At 42.5% G+C, this 16194-nt stretch overlaps 1 protein-coding gene across 1 annotated transcript in view; it reads right to left on the bottom strand.

Moving 5' to 3' along the window:
• NEBL (nebulette) overlaps window positions 1-16194 on the bottom strand; it is a 106829-nt gene that overhangs the window by 26199 nt on the left and 64436 nt on the right. Inside the window, 9 exon segments of the mRNA XM_042945058.1 lie at window positions 1913-2062; window positions 3274-3366; window positions 5264-5435; window positions 6501-6605; window positions 7901-7993; window positions 9508-9600; window positions 11164-11256; window positions 13615-13652; window positions 13655-13706. Coding sequence (XP_042800992.1) covers window positions 1913-2062; window positions 3274-3366; window positions 5264-5435; window positions 6501-6605; window positions 7901-7993; window positions 9508-9600; window positions 11164-11256; window positions 13615-13652; window positions 13655-13706 — 889 coding nt within the window.

The following is a 16194-nucleotide window of genomic DNA, read 5'->3' on the forward strand; positions in this document are numbered from 1 at the left end:
AAAACGTCCTAGTAAGGGGGGATCTTAAAAACCAAACCAAAACAAACAAACAAACGAAAGGCAAACTCATAGAAACAGCACAAAAGTGGACGCCCGGGGGCTGGACTGTGGGGAAAACAGGGAGAGGTTGGAAAGGGGGTACAAACTTGGAGCTATATGAAGAACAAGCTCCGAGAATCTAACGTATAACGTGGTGACGACAGTTGACAACACTGTATTGTATCGTTGAAATTTGCTAGAAAAGTAGAACTTTAACGTTCTCACACACACACACACACAAGATAACTATGTGGCGTGACGGATGTGCTAAGTAACCAGCTGGGGGGGGGGGGGGGAGTCCATTTCACAAATGTACTCACATATCAGACCATCCCAATGGACATTTCTGATACCTTACAATTTCACATGTCAATTGTACCTCAGTAAAACTGAAACATCAAAGAAAACAAAACTTTCTACCCAGCTAAGGCCAGTCTAAATATGCAGTTTAAGATGTATAGGATGTAATTGACTCTAACCTCATAAGTGCTTTATTTGAATGGATGAAAAAAACAAAACAAAACACCAATCACACAATTGCAAGGGCTTTCACGGTTTTATCAGGTCTTTGGTCACTTTACTTTGTCCGCAACCGCCCCTCACCCCCATGTTAAGTTGCTCAACATCAAAATTTCCTGCCGTTGGGATGTCAGCGATAGGACCTCTATGGTTGAAGAGGAAATTCGGGGTTCTTTTTATTCTTATGTGCTTCAGACCCCTCACCTCCTTCCCCATGGCACTAAAATGGAGCTGTTCCATGGTCTTAACTTTTATTAAGACCTTTGTCAGCAGGATTAGTTGAACATCCAAAATAATTTCAACTAAAAGGTCTAGATGTAATCTGCCGGTTTGGATATAGAAAACGGGAGAAAGGATGACTACATAAAACATAGGGAAGATTATTAACAATGCACAGTATTTTCCAGTTTTGTTTTGTTTTTAAATCTCATATCTCAAGTATCACAGCCAATTTCTTTTTTTTTTTAATTCTTTTTATGTTTATTTATTTTTGAGAGAGAGAGAGAGAGACAGAGTGTGAGCAGGCGAGGGGCAGAGAGAGAGGGAGACACAGAATCTAAAACAGGCTCCAGGCTCCGAGCTGTCAGCACAGAGCCCGACGCGGGGCTCGAACCCACGAACTGTGAGATCATGACCTGAGCCGAAGCCGGACACTCAACCGACTGAGCCACCCAGGTGCCCCTACAGCCGATTTCTTTTAGGCAAGATCTAACTCTGTCTGCAAATGTATATCAACGTTAGAACGCACACAAGGGGCGCCTGGGTGGCTCAGTCGGTTAAGCGTCCCACTTTGACTCAGGTGTCATGGTTCCTGAGTCAGAGCCGCACATCGGGCTCTGTGCTTTCGGCTCCTCTCTCTCTGCCCTTCCCCCACTTGCACGCACTCGCTCTCTCTGTCTCAAAATAAATAAGTAAACTTGAAAAAAAGTAATAATAAAATAATAATAAATGCACACAAATTCATAGCAACCCCTTCTAGCTGTTCCAATATAACTGTAAGATTGATTTCCCTCAATGGAAATCAAACACAAACTCCACAGAACCCAAGTGTCCACTCTGGCTGTGTACCTCCATCACACAATCATGCAACAAACTCACACAGCAGGTCCCAAGACCCTCTTGTCATTAAAAATCCATTGGCGGTGAAAATAGTGAAGAAAGACAGGAAGAAACAAACGTGCAGGAATGCAAATTAGTAGTATAAAAGAAAAGGACTCCACTTTCTGAACAGAATTTAAAATTTCCAAACACACCCAGGCTACATGTTTGTACAAAGGTGAAGAATGTTAGGCACACTTACGACAGGTTTGCAAAACTGTATTATTGTTCTCTGAGACTGATTCAAATTTACTACCTCCTTCATCCGACGGCCTGGTTACCTCACTGCAGCATGAAAAGCTGGGGTAAATCTCAGATATTTCTGACTTGTCGTCTCCCAGACCTGTGCCAAAAGTACTGCTCGAATGAGAGCGAGAACGATGTCTCCTATAGTGACTCGCCTTTTCTACAGTGGAAGGAAAATATTCGTATTTGTGATTAAGTGACTTGAAGAACCACAACAAAAAAATTACTGAAAAGTGTAACAAGGACACAAAGCAGGTCTTTTATAAATAAAAATCCCAAAGCTCAGGCATTACAAGTTCTAGCCACCTGTTACCAAACTTCCACATATGCTGTGTCAAGTGCATCAAGGTTGAACAATCACTTATGCTCATTTTAAGTGTAGATTTTAAAGGAGAAATGGGGGTGGGGTGGGGAATTAACAAGAACTAGGGAAACACTAGCAAACTAAAATGTTTCTATCAAACATAGCATCTGGTTATACATAATTGTTTTTAAGAATCGCCAAGCGTAAGTATTTGTTGCCTTTTCTTTATCTTCAGAAAATTTAATGAGAGCTTGGCTGCTTATGTAGATCAAACTGAGGACAAAAGTATTAGAGTCCCTATTTTCCCTTGGGCTTTCCATTTTATTAATGTCAGTAATTAAATGTAGAATATAAATCAGGGGGTAGAGACAGACCCAAAGGATATAATACATCTATTTATATGGTTTGAAATAACTGCATAACTGTCAAGGCTTCTGTGTGTTCAACACTGTCTGAAAGTCTGAAATGCTATCCCTGTACCCAAATATCCAAGCCATTCAGTTTTTGCTTTTAATTAGAAACACGCGGTCTAAATTAAAAGTCGAGTGAACTTGCGACATACGCCATAAATTCTGCATTATACGAAAACTCAGAGATAAATTTTAAGGGTACCAAAAAGTCTATTTTATTTTAACACATTCATGATGCTATATAGGACACCTCCCCCACCTTTTATATAAAGGAGAAACGAATCTCCTTTATATCTTAGCAGTTTAACGCAATCCAAATAATTGCATTTGAAAGCCCAGAAAACCTATCAAATCACATTCACTAATGAAAAGCAGAAACAAGGAAGCTCTGGACACCTTTCTAGGTGAACCTGGGACAAACGAATCTAGGTCCGATATATTAAAAAGCTGTTTTGCGAGGTTTGTTTTCATGCATGATGAACGGCATTTTAAAGCAGCATGGCATTTTTTTTTTTTTTGTTTGTTTTGGTTTTTCAAATCCTCAACTTTAAAAATTCACAATTTACCGTTGGCACCAGGTGCCTCTAAGGCTCAGATGAGCTGCACTTTGAGGACAAAACCACGTAAATGAGGAGGAACTCAAAATGTAAGCAGTACCAGAGAGCATATGGAGACTTCTAGACTGAATATTGTCTTCCAGGGGATCAATGTCGAAGATGGAGCCAGGATCTGTGCGCCAAACTTTGAGGTCTTTTACCAAAAGGAAGAAATCAACAAATCAAGAATGAATTTTAAAAAGCCAGCACCGGAGTCAAGCACAAGTCTGGAAAAAGATGTACATAAGAAGCAAACACGTAGAGGCAAACCCACGGTCCTGCAGACATCAGAGAACGAAGGGACAGTCGCACCCACATGGATTTGGTAGGAAAATCTTGTGAGCAAATTTAAGTTGCCTGGTTTATTTTTCATTGTCCTTCTGTCTGCAGCCTGTGACTCATCACCCGACACACATGCATACCAGACACCCTCCGCATCCCTGAACCCCCAACACTCGTGCTCAAAGAAGTAAAATGTTTGACATAAACTGCTGATTAAGGACATGTGAGTAATTCCCAGGGAGTGACTGAGAGGTTTTTGTCCGAGAAAACCAAAGAAAGAACAAAAACTTCTCTCCTGAGGGCACCTGGGTGGCTCAGTAGAAGCATCCAACTCTTGATTTCGGCTCAGGTCATCTCACGGTTCGTGAGTTCAAGCCCCACGGTGGGCTCCCCACTGACAGTGTGGAGCCTGCTTGGGATTCTCTCTCTCTCTCAAAACATAAATAAGTAAACTTTAAAAATAACTCACTTCAGTTACTCCCTGCCTGGCTCAAAAGTTCGTTTGTGGAATGTACTTCATTTTGGGGCTTCGTAGGGAAGTCCTCCATGGAAAACAGTCTCCCCCCCCCCCCCAAAAGAAGAAATGCACCGACCTCTGGATTACCCAGTAAGGGAATAATTTAGAGACATATATGTTGCATTTAGAAAAAAACAGCAATTTCTAGGGGCACCTGAGTGGCTCAGTCGGTTAAGCATCCAACTTCGGTTCAGGTCATGGTCTCACGGTTCATGAGCTGGAGCCCCACGTGGGGCTGTCTGCTGTTCGCCCAGAGCCTGCTTCGGATCCTCTGTCCCACCCCCCTCTCAAAAATAAATATTTAAAAAATAACAATAATTCCTATCTCGAAGGTAATGAGTAATGAGGTCTGAGAGCTCAAAGTCTAGACAATATCACAGGAGCAAGGCTTCCACCATCATTCCTGGCCCCTGCTCTCGAGTAGGACCCTGGTGTAAACGTGCAGACTGTCAGCATTTCCACCCTCAAGGAATGAATCAGACCCCTCTGCACTCACTCTCCCTTATGAGATGTTAATGCAAAGCAATGAAACTAATTCCATGATGGGGCAGCAGGGTGGCTCAGTCTGTTAAAGCATCCGACTTCGGCTCAGGTCATGATCTCGCGGTCCGTGAGTTCGAGCCCCGCGTCGGGCTCTGTGCTGACAGCTCAGAGCCCGGAGCCTGTTTCCGATTCTGTGTCTCCCTCTCTCTGACCCTCCCCCGTTCATGCTCTGTCTCTCTCTCTGTCTCAAAAATAAATAAATGTTAAAAAAAAAATTAAAAAAATATATATAAGCTCTTCATATTGTGGAATACCATCAGAATCTCTCTGGCACTATTTGTGGTAAAAGGTCCTACATGGGATCAGTTCTATTATTTCTGTCCCCCATGTAGACAATGTCTGCACTACAAGGCATTGCTCAAGTACGTTAGCTAAAGGAAAACAAAACAATTGTCCGGCCTTTGTTATCACTCCTGGCTGGTATCTGGGCCGCTCCTTGGCTTAAGAAGTAAGAACGCTCTTAAGACCGGCAAGTCATTGAAGACAGAGAAGGTCCAATAATCCAAAAGGTGTGCGATGAGAGCTGACAAGGACCATGAATCCCATTCAACATGGCACAAACAGTTGACACTTAGCCTGTCACCCCTTTTCAGTTGGGCACCGCATCCACCATTTGAGGACGAGTCCAATGAATAAGGAGGCTGATTCTACGGCGGGGGCAAGGACCACCGTTTTGACCGTGCACACCTGCTGGGAACCGCCAGCTTACCGACAATGATTCCAGGTCTCCGGTCCATCTCCACAATGTGAGGATGGACGCCCTTGTAGGCCGCATCGCTGACAACCTGGGTGTTCTTCCTCACTCGCTCTGTCACGGGGTCATCTACAACAGGAGTAAAGCCTCTGCCCTTCGTCTTCTCGAAATCTTCATGATATTTTACCTGAAAAAAAGGAAAAACAACATAAACTCCAACTGAAATGTCCTGATTGTTAACAGAGCTCACACAATTTCGACATAATGGCAACTGTTACAGAATCGACTACATCTAGACTATTTTCCACATAGATGTGTCTTTTCCGATTACTCCGAAAATAGTGTCTGAAATGTCAGCTTCCTGGCATCAGAAATCAAGTGCTGAGATTTTCACAACGGTTTTCCTCATTATGGTTAGAAGCTCTTTTAAATTATATATAAACCGGTATATCAGTGAGAAGGTTTAAAAGATATATATTGTTTAATCCTGGCGATTTCCTAAAATGTACTAACTTAGGTACAAATTAAATTGCTATTTTTTAACTTTTAATAGGTTTTAAAATGATACTCTATTTCCACACATTGACATGATTTTTTTTTGTGTATATATATATATATGTATATATATATATATATACACACACACACACACACAAGTGTGTATGTGTGTGTGTGTATATATATATACATATATATATATATATATATATATATATATACACACACAGTTCAAACACACATTTTTTTCATGTTCTGATATTGGATTACAGTGGTAGTTATTCAATTCTATAAATCTTACTATATACCACTGAATTGCACACTTTAAATGAAGAAACCTTATGGCCGATAAATTATATCTCAGGCAACTGCTTTAAAAAAAAAACATACTAACTTTTACATTCTTTGCAACATGTAAACATACCAAACTCTGTCTTCAAATTAACTGAAAAGAAGTCCAAGCAAATGTCTTTCACAAAATGCATTTAGAGTAGTCATGTTAGAAATAAAAACACACCCCAAATATCACTGAGAAAAATTACTTTATTAGACTAAATATTTCCATTACATTTCAGTGTGGTTAGCGGTCACCACCCCCCCCCCCCCCGCCAAAGGAGGGTCCCATCTGCGTTTTGCTTTGCATTCATGCTGGTTAGTTATCCAGATTAATGGTGAACAACGCCTTCTGTACACCGGGTGGGGCCGTTCCTTAGTATGTTTTAGTCATGAGAAGAAGGAGCTGGTTGTACCCTACCATGGAAATATGATTTTGTGCTTCTTTGACATATCTCAGACCAGGCGTATCTAAAATCAGACTTGGTCTACCTTTCATCTGTTTATGGTCCTGGGTATATTTTACCTGCAAAGGACACAGTAGAACGTACTTAAACAACACGACAATTGTAAGAGAAAACATTACGCCACGTTTTCAAACGTTCCAAATGAGTGACACATCTACAACATATTCAAAATGATTCCCCAAGTAAGTTGTTCAGTGAATTACATGTCATTCTAGGGTAACAATCTAAAATTTTGCTCTCAAAGTTCACTTTTAAAAACTAAAGCAAAAAGCACCTAAATCTCTCGATTAACCGAAAACCAACGTGTGAGTGAACGATATCCACTAACAGTGTAGTCGGGAACAGTGGTTACCATACTTAAACAGGAAAAATCCACACTAAATGAAACCTAAATTTATTTTTCTGTTTCTAATATTTCCCCGTTTTCCACCATAACACTGTTGAAGAATATATACCTACCAAGTCCAAGCATCCCTCTATTTCCTTTTTTTTTTTTTTTCCCATTGTGGAGAATAAGAAACTGTGAGTATCAGATCTAATTTTCTTCTAAGCGGCCACAGCTTAAAGGTAATTTATGTCAAATACGGTCAGCATAACCCTAACTCTTCTCTGGACAGAAATGCCACTGGCGAACTGTAAACCATAAACCCTAAACGCTGATTCCCAGGCATGAGCCATCTTCTCGATAACGGACCAGCAGAACTCTGCTATCTATGAAGCTGGTTATGCATGATATGAGGAAAGCAATGATTGAGGACCTGAGGACATATGTGCAATTCGGAACTGAAGCCCTGATATTTACTAAAAGAAAGCATACAATCCAAATAAGACACTGATGTGCACCACGGGCCTTTAATGAATAACTGAATGCTATACGCAATGCATTTAAAGATTTTTTTCCCTCTAGGTCCCTACTCTGGAGTAATGAGTCATTTCTGATTTTGCTTTGCAGAGAACATCTAACAATTCACATTCAATGGGATACATCTGCACAATGACAATTATTTAACTTACGCATCAAAGACTTCACCACTTTCAAAGACACTGGCTAAAATAACATGAATCATTGTTTAAAGGAGCATAATATAGTTTAAAACTAAACTTTGAATGTAACCATTGGTCACATCTGGAAATACCGAGGAAGGGCTTGCATGATGACGTCGAGTTGCGCAACGGCAGATTTTGGAAATCATCTGAAATTACACGTGGACCTACTGCATGTATCACAAATGTTTCTTGAGAGTACGTTTTATTTTCACAGGGAAAAAAAAAAAACAACAACAAGAAAAGGACTGCAAGTAAATAATAAAGGATGCATCCTTTGTAACAGACCAAAATGAAAAAAGCAACTTGCCGAACTAAGATTTTCTTGATTCTTCTTCACTCTTTCCATTTCAGGAGTTACACTTAAAGCCGTGGCTCTTCCCAGCTGACCTTTATAATAAACCTATCATTGCGGAGAATAAAAAATAAAGAGCACGGTGAATCAATTCACCTACATAAGAGTCTCACAGTAGCTATTTTAAAGAGCTAGCCGAGAAAAGGGCACAACGGAAAAAAGAGGGTGGTATCGGAGGGCTAGCCATATTTAAAAGGCTTGCATCTGAAATCAATTTCAATTCATCCCATTGCGTCTATGGCTGGGAATGACGTCACTGTGAATACACTCAAATACATGGGCATACTGTCAGGAAAGCGGACGTAAGCCCTGCATCACAAAGGAACATGGTGAGAAATGTCTTTCATGGGTATCGCTTAAAGGCACTCGTACCCATATACTGTTGTAGTCTGTTAGTAATTAACTGCAGCAGGGTTTTCAAAAAGATGCCTAAATAGGCGACTGTGGTCATCCAAAAACTGGTCGCTGCACTTCCCACGACCCCACTCTTCCTTCTCAATAACTAAGTTCCCTTCTGAGAGTAATGGAGTTATATCAACCTTGCCCCTAGATATATCGGGCAGAGATGGGCACCTACTTCTCCAAAACACAGTTGTTAGGAAAATGGCCAAACAACGGCCTGACTTCGTTTTATGATCTGCCCCCAAAGACTTTAAAGGTTTGAAGAATAAAATATTTCTTTGAACCTAATAGATTTCTAGATTTCCTCTTCCAGAGAACCCAATCTAAATGTTTTTTACTGTTTTTTTTTCATCTTTGAGAGAGAGAGACACAATGTGAGCAGGGAGGGGCAGAGAGAGAGGGAGACCACAGAATCCGAAGCAGGCTCCAGGCTCTGAGCTGTCAGCACAGAGCCTGACGCGGGGCTCAGACTCAAGAACCCGCGAGATCATAACCGGAGCCAAAGTCAGACACTTAACCGACTGAGCTACCCAGGCACCCACAGAGAACCCAATCTGTATGTTAATGACTTCAAAAAAAGATGCTCTCCTTGAACTACACCTATGGATTACAAAAACAGAAAGGGGTTAAGAACAGGCCAGGAGTTGGTGCTTGAGGAAAAACAAACAGCCCCCTTTACAAGTGCCCTGAAAAATGGGCCTGTCCCGTGTGACCTGTGCAGGCTTGCACACTTTATAATTTTACCCCCCAAGTCATCATCCAAAAATAAAGCGACGAAAGCTGGGAGTGGGCGACAGGGTTGCACAGGCTAACAAACAAGAACACATACAGGTAAGAAAGGCAGTGGGAAAGCTTATTCGAAGGGCCAAGACGCTAGGAGCCATCGCCGCATCCCTTTGCGGAACTACAGCAACTGTAAGCGTGCAGACAAGAGGGAGCCTCGATAATCGGTCACCAAAAATCATAATTGGCGGTCACTGGGAACTCTGGAGCCCAGAATGCCTGGCTGTACCCACACCTAACACTCTGCACCATTTCAAATTAGACAGGCAGTCAACTGAGAGCACAGTGTCAACTTGAGAACTTTATAAACACAACTCTTCACTGACATGTTGAGAATACGTTTGCTGTCATAAGGAAAAAAGTTACTAAGGTCACACATTGCTGAGGTTCTTCTGGTTTTCTTTAGCTCTCTTCAGCTCTGGTGGATCAGAAATTGAAGTTGCTTGTTTAACCCCTCCTTTGTATTTTACCTGCGGACGATAAATGAGAATTTTAGTAGATAGCAGGATGGTCAACACACACACACACACACACACACACACACACCCCACAGAGCATGAGCCTCAAAATTAACCCCATCTTTCCACACTTGTCCCCACAGTAGACATGCAGAAACCGGTCAGTTCATAGCCACACCTGGATCCTTATTCTTCTGATGTGGCAAGCACAAAATGGCGTTGTGCTTCTTTAAAATGATGTTTCAAGGGGTGCCTGGGGGGCTCAGTCGGTTGAGCGTCCGACTTCGGCTCAGGTCACGATCGTGTGATTCGTGGGCTCGAGCCCCACATCGGGCTCGCTGCTGTCAGCCTGTCAGCGCAGAGCCCGCTCAGGAACCTCTGTCCGCCTCTCTCTGCCCCTCCCCCACTTGCACTGTCCCCCAAATAAATACATTTTTTAAATAAATAAATAAATAAATAAATGATGGTTTCGATAAATATTTTGCTGTTCGATGCCAAAGCAAACTGCAAATCCCACCCCTAAAAGCAATGGGAATATAGGGGAGAAACACAGGAATGAACCATTCCAAGAGAACCACAGCGAAGCTGCTAGCCCAGCCTGGGGAGGACCATTTACTCTCATTCTGACCTGGGGCTTCCACCTTCAAAAGAAGCTAAAGATCTCTCCCTCCTACTGCCTTCCAGGGATATTATAAGGATCAGGTGGTGTTCAGCCTGATTTTCTCCTCTACCTGTAAGAACTCACACTCACATTGTAAAGTCTTTCAAAACTACCTGTTTGGGAGGAAGAACGCTATTGTTTATACTGGTAAAAGTTCCACAAAAGGGTCCAAAAAATGGGAAAAATAGCTAGCAGGGGGCACCTGGGGTCCCCAGGGGCACCCAGGGAGACCTGGGGTCAAATCCCAGCTCGGCCCTTCAAACTGTGGGTCCCTGGCATGTCCTCTGACCTCTCCAAGACTCAGCTTCCCACACCTACAAACCAGAGAAATAAACTGCGCCAGCCGCACGGGTTCACAGAAAGCGTTCAGCACACATGCCATATTGGAAGTATCTCACGATTATTAACTCTCATTCCTTTATTAGCGATAAATCATTGATGATTGACTAATGTTTCTCATTTTATTTACAAGGTTCCCTGCCTTGACGTTATGTCTTAGCAGCCCAGTCAAGCCGGGTCTTCTCCTGCTCTATTCTAACAGCTAAATTCTTCTTCTCAGGTTGCCAACACACCCACTGCTCTCCAGGTCCTTCCCCGAAAGGAGAGATTTGCCCACGAACCTACGAGGCCCGTGGAGACAGGAACTAGGTCTCACCCATCTTTGTGTACCAGTAACCAGGATCACGCCTGGCGCGCTGGGGTGCTTAACGAAGACTTCTTGACTAAACGAACACGGCTAAATCATAGCCAGACAATCCCAAACTTCCCGGATCGCACCGGAGAACCAAGGTTCCTGCCCTTGAGCATGGGACTGCAGAAAAGAGCATCCGATCCGTAGAGGGCTCGAGCTTTTCCGGAGAACACTGTGAAGAATAAAAGTGCATGACGCTTGCTAACACGGAGGAAACACTTGCCGCACTCAGCTGCTCCTGGTTTCTCCTCACCCTCTCCATCTCTGGCGTGACGCTCACGGGCGTGGCTTTGTGGCACGGCTCTTTGTACCGGAGCTGAGAGACAGACAAGGTGCGAGACAGGGCGGGGTTATGTGAAGGAAAGGTGCACCCACAGCGTGCAACAGATTAAAAGAAGCGTCCTTAGGAGTTCGCGGGGACCTGCGCATCGCTAGCAGACTTCACCATCGCCACGAGCCCAGGCTGCAAGCTCGTTCTCGCCCGAATGTTTCTGAACTCCACCTTTGGCTGTTATTCTTTGCGTCGCATCATTTGTCGGGGGCCCCTCCGAGTGTGATCGGTACCGGGAATAATAAGTGATCCCTTCCGTGAGTTCCTTTCTTCAGAGCACAGAGGCAACGTTAGCAAACTACCATTTCGTATTTAAAAATAAAACTCCTACGTTCCTCTCATCGGCAAGGAGGATGGCACCATGCCTGCCCCTTCGTGACAGGCTGTCACTGCGGAAACACACCCCGAACCTCAGAGTTTCCTTATCTACAAAGTGCCCACGTGGGAAGGCCTGTGCTCTGACTCGCATTTATGGAAATTTTCCTGACCTGCCGTGTTGAGGTGCTCTTTCTTAGCTGGAGGACCAGGCCCCAACATTTGTGGTCAGTTTTCCGGCAATTCTGCAACACCCCGGGAAATAAATGAGCCTCCAGCACAAAGAAACAGAATGGTAGGTCCATCAAATGAATTTTTGACAGGCAAAAGTTAAACTGGAGGTTAAAATCCTATTATAAGCAACTCCACAGGGACGGTCTTAATGATCTTCTGGAGTTTAAATTTAGTGTAAGGGAATTTTTTTTTTTTTTTTTTTTTTTTTTAAGACATCACAAGACCTTCAGGGCCTGCAGATAAAATGGACCCGGAATGCACACCCTTAACCGTGAGTGTGCCAGTGAAGAGAAGCTTGACAAGCCTGGAAAATAAATGACAAAGGGTCAGGTCCCTTCCGTGTGGCAGCTTTCCTCAGCGGGCGGCTTTCTTTGTGCCGTGATATGTAGTTGAGAGTTTAGGCAGATTCTGTGCCTGTGTCTGTGCCTGCGTTGAAGTGAGAAAAGATCCAGTGTAATCTCTACAGATGGCAGGATATAAGGAAAGATTACTCCGAGTAGAGCTCGGAGGGGAAAAGTCTGCTGAACGGCATTACTGATGTGGAGAAACTATCGTAACCAATTTCTGGTGGATGTAAGTTTGGGGAAATCAAACTGATAATGGCGACTGATCACGTCTTGTTTTCATCCGTTCACAAATATGCTAAGTGCTCTCCAGGTAATACCTCCCTTAATGGTATGGCTCCTGTGTCACAGATAAGGAAATTGAGGCTGGGAGAGGTTGGTGGCTTATAAAGGTTACACAGCAGGTAAGGTCTGGAGCTGGGATCAAGCCAGGAGACCAGGGTCCACATTCTTCCCGTTATTCCGTATTGTCCAAATTTCTACCATGTGCACACCACTTGCCTTATGTCGGGCCAGCTATCAACGGTGCTGTGATTTGCAGTATTTGTCTTCCATTAAATTAGGTCACTATTATCTTCAAATAAAGTTATTTTATGGGAGTGTTATGTGTCTCTGATAAATTGAACACGACTATCCTTTCCTTTCGAAAAAGAGACACATTAAAACAATACAATCCCTAAATCATGGCCTGCTCATGGGCCAGGCACCTATCATTTATATACCAACCATACTTTAGGAAACACCGGGGTTCCCGACGTGACTCCTTAGAGCCCGAATTACAATTTCTCTCTCACCGTCATCTTCTGCCGTCTTTCATCGAGTGCACCCATCACCTAAACCTTCCTCTCCTTGGACAGAACTTGGACTCTGAACAGGTTCAGTTTGCTCTGCCAGGAAGGCACTTCTTCACGACATCCACCCCCCCAACTGTGATTAATTCTTCAAGATCCAACTCAAATGTTACTCTTCTTCCGAGGGCTTTCCTCTCTCTCTCAAGGACATACCCTTCCTTCTCTGCGTTTCCACAACACTTTGCAAAGGGAATACTTGCTTATCATTAAACGACACACTGCGCGTAAAGTACTCCAAAAGCCTCGTAAACAGTCAATAACTATTAATTATGGTTACAGCACTTAATGCATAATGGGTATTTATGCCTCTGTCTGTTTCTCCTAGAGGCCTTGAGAATCCTCACTCATCTTTGAATTTCCAAGAACAAGAACAGAGCAGGCATTCAGTTAACATGTTCTCGGATAAATAAATGCACGCACGAAGTGTTGTGCTAGCCCAACAGAAAGAAGGGCGAAATCCTATCTCCACCTTCCGGGAACGGGCCCTCCAGCAACAGAAGGCATCATCACGGGACTTCACCTGTGTAAGTGCTGGGCCCCCCATTGTCTACTGCCATCCAATAAAATAGAAAACAGTACTTAAAGAAACATGATCACACATTGCTGATGTTCTCCTGGTTTTCTTTGGCTCTCTTAACTCTGGAGGATGGGAGATGGCTGTTGCCTGCTTTATCTCTCCTTTGTATTTCCCCTGAATAATGTATTGAAAGAACAGTGTGGGTTTTATTCAACACAAGGCTTGCAAGGTAAGAATTCTGCATTCGTAACCATTACATAGTTGAACTTTTTTCACCGCCAACGTTAATTTTCCTTCCATGGGAACACAAATTTTTATTTCAGCTGGTGATGCTTTTAGGATTCCTTTACGCTAAAGTGCAAATAAACTCATATTTATTCACCTCGCCATACTACAGGAGTTTATTTAATTACAATAAGCAAATGCCGCTTACGAGGATAAGTTTTATCATTAGGCAGATACACACACACACACTCACACACACACATAAAAACCCTTGGGAAGTATCTTAAGTAATATAATAACTTATCATTTTTCTATCTGAAAAGCAGTTTCTGCTCATTAATGTATGAATTACAATTTATCATGCATTTAAAGTCCAAAGTCAAACCGAGTTAGGGGCAGAGTCTTCGGGAAGACTGCTTATCTGAGTGAGAGCACACAAATAATCCAGGATAAGGAAAAAAATTAAGTGGCCACAATAAAAGAAGAGAAAGAGGAAGGTGGAGGGAAATGTACTAAAAGCAGAGGCCATGACCTCTGTTCACTATGGAAGGGCCAGTGGCAACAAGTCAGGAAGTGTCTTGTACCCACATAATCACATTATACAAAGCCAGCCTGTATGTAGTCTGGCACCCATTCTATTCAAAAGCCTTTCCTTCAAATCCATTTAGAGGAAGATCAACCAGACAAAAATGATAATGCCAGCACACTGCTAGGCATGGGACAAGAAACAGCTCTTTAAATTTATGAAAAGATTAGTAATGCCATCGTATCTGGTGGTATTTTAATATGTCTAAAATTCACGGAAGATTAGATTCAAGAAAAAGGACACACATAAATATTTATTTGTATGCAAACACAGGCTGGACTTAAGAGGCACATGCTGAAATTTAGCAAAGACTTAAATCTACACAAGACAGGGTTTAGAAATCACTTGGTAATGTTTAAATGATGAAGGCTGAAATCCACACTGACAGTCGCAAAGAAATGGTAACCTAAATATCTAAGATATCATCCATGTCCTAGTAGCCGTAGGTTGAATATGGGTAACAATAACAATGTTAGCTCAGATGTGAAACAGTTAAATTGAGACTACACCAAGAAAGACTACCTCTAAATAAGATTCAAAAACACTCCTTAACAGAGAAAGCTAATAGCTAAAAGGCTTGTACGGTGGAGGTGGAAAATGTCGAGATCTTTAAATGTTAGAGAATCATATCTTCGTTTGACAGATCTAGCTAATCTTGAAAGGGCAACTTTCCATTTGAATACTAAGCAGGAGTTTATGGCCCAACCTTAGAGAGATACAGAACTACACATTTATTGTTTGCTGGAAAAGGCAGTGGGACGCTGGAAAAAGAAATGATAAACTGCACTACTCTGCGCGATTTTCCTCGGGTGAGAAGCTAAACATGATTAAAGATGAACATTTTTGTTTTTCAGACGACTCTAAACTAATCAAAAAGGCAGTCATTTTACTGCAGGCAATGGAATCGCCTACCACAGAACATTTATAACACTGTATCTCAGAACACTGATGGGTGCATTTCAAATATTATCATTTGAAAGTGAAGGAAACAAACATTTCATCCTTCTCTGCCAAACAAACTTCTCCAGCTGGACCCCAGCATGGCCTGACACAGGCTCTCGCCATGGTGGACGGGAACACCCTCATTGTAAGGTCTTCTCTGTAAGCCTCCTTCAGGAGCTAGCTTCATTCAGACTACAGAAATTTTACTGCACTAGTATTCTGCAGATTTTTTTGAAATATGATTTAATACAGCATTACCTTGCCTTTTCTATTTTTTCTCTGCAAAAGCCAACGCATACTCATACTCTAGAATGCCACATACTGTCCTGACTGATACGTAAGTCTAACCAGACCAGTTCTGCTTCAATTAGTTAACGAAAGGCTCTGTGTCTAAGAGTGAAGGTGAAGAGAAAGGTCACGAAAGGGATTTCAGGGGTGCCTGCGTGGCTCAGTTCATTGAGCACCTGACTCTTTATTTTTATTTTTATTTTTATTTTATTTTGAGAGAGAGAGAGTGCAAGCAAGGGAGAGGGGCAGAGGAAGAGAGAGAGAGAGAGAGAGAGAGAGAGAGAGAGAATCTCAAGCAGTCTCCATGCCCAGCACGAATCCCAACATGGGGCTTGATCCCAAGGCCCTGGGATCATGACCTGAGCCAAAAATCAAGAGTCAGACACCCAAAGGACTGAGCCACCCAGGAGCCCTGAGCATTTGACTGAGATGCTCTGAAAATGAGCACTCTCTCTCTATCTCTGAAAAAAAAAAAAGAAAGAAAAGAAAAGAAAAGAAAAGAAAAGAAAAGGAAAGAAAAGAAAAGGAAAGGAAAGAAGGGGATTTCAGGAAAGAACCTTATGACTTCCTCAACAAGAAACTAAATATCCATGGAAGAATTGTTGTTGGTAAAGATAGCAA

This window comes from Panthera leo, chromosome B4 (genome assembly GCF_018350215.1).
Source record: "Panthera leo isolate Ple1 chromosome B4, P.leo_Ple1_pat1.1, whole genome shotgun sequence".
In the NCBI taxonomy this organism is placed as follows: Eukaryota; Metazoa; Chordata; class Mammalia; order Carnivora; family Felidae; genus Panthera; species Panthera leo.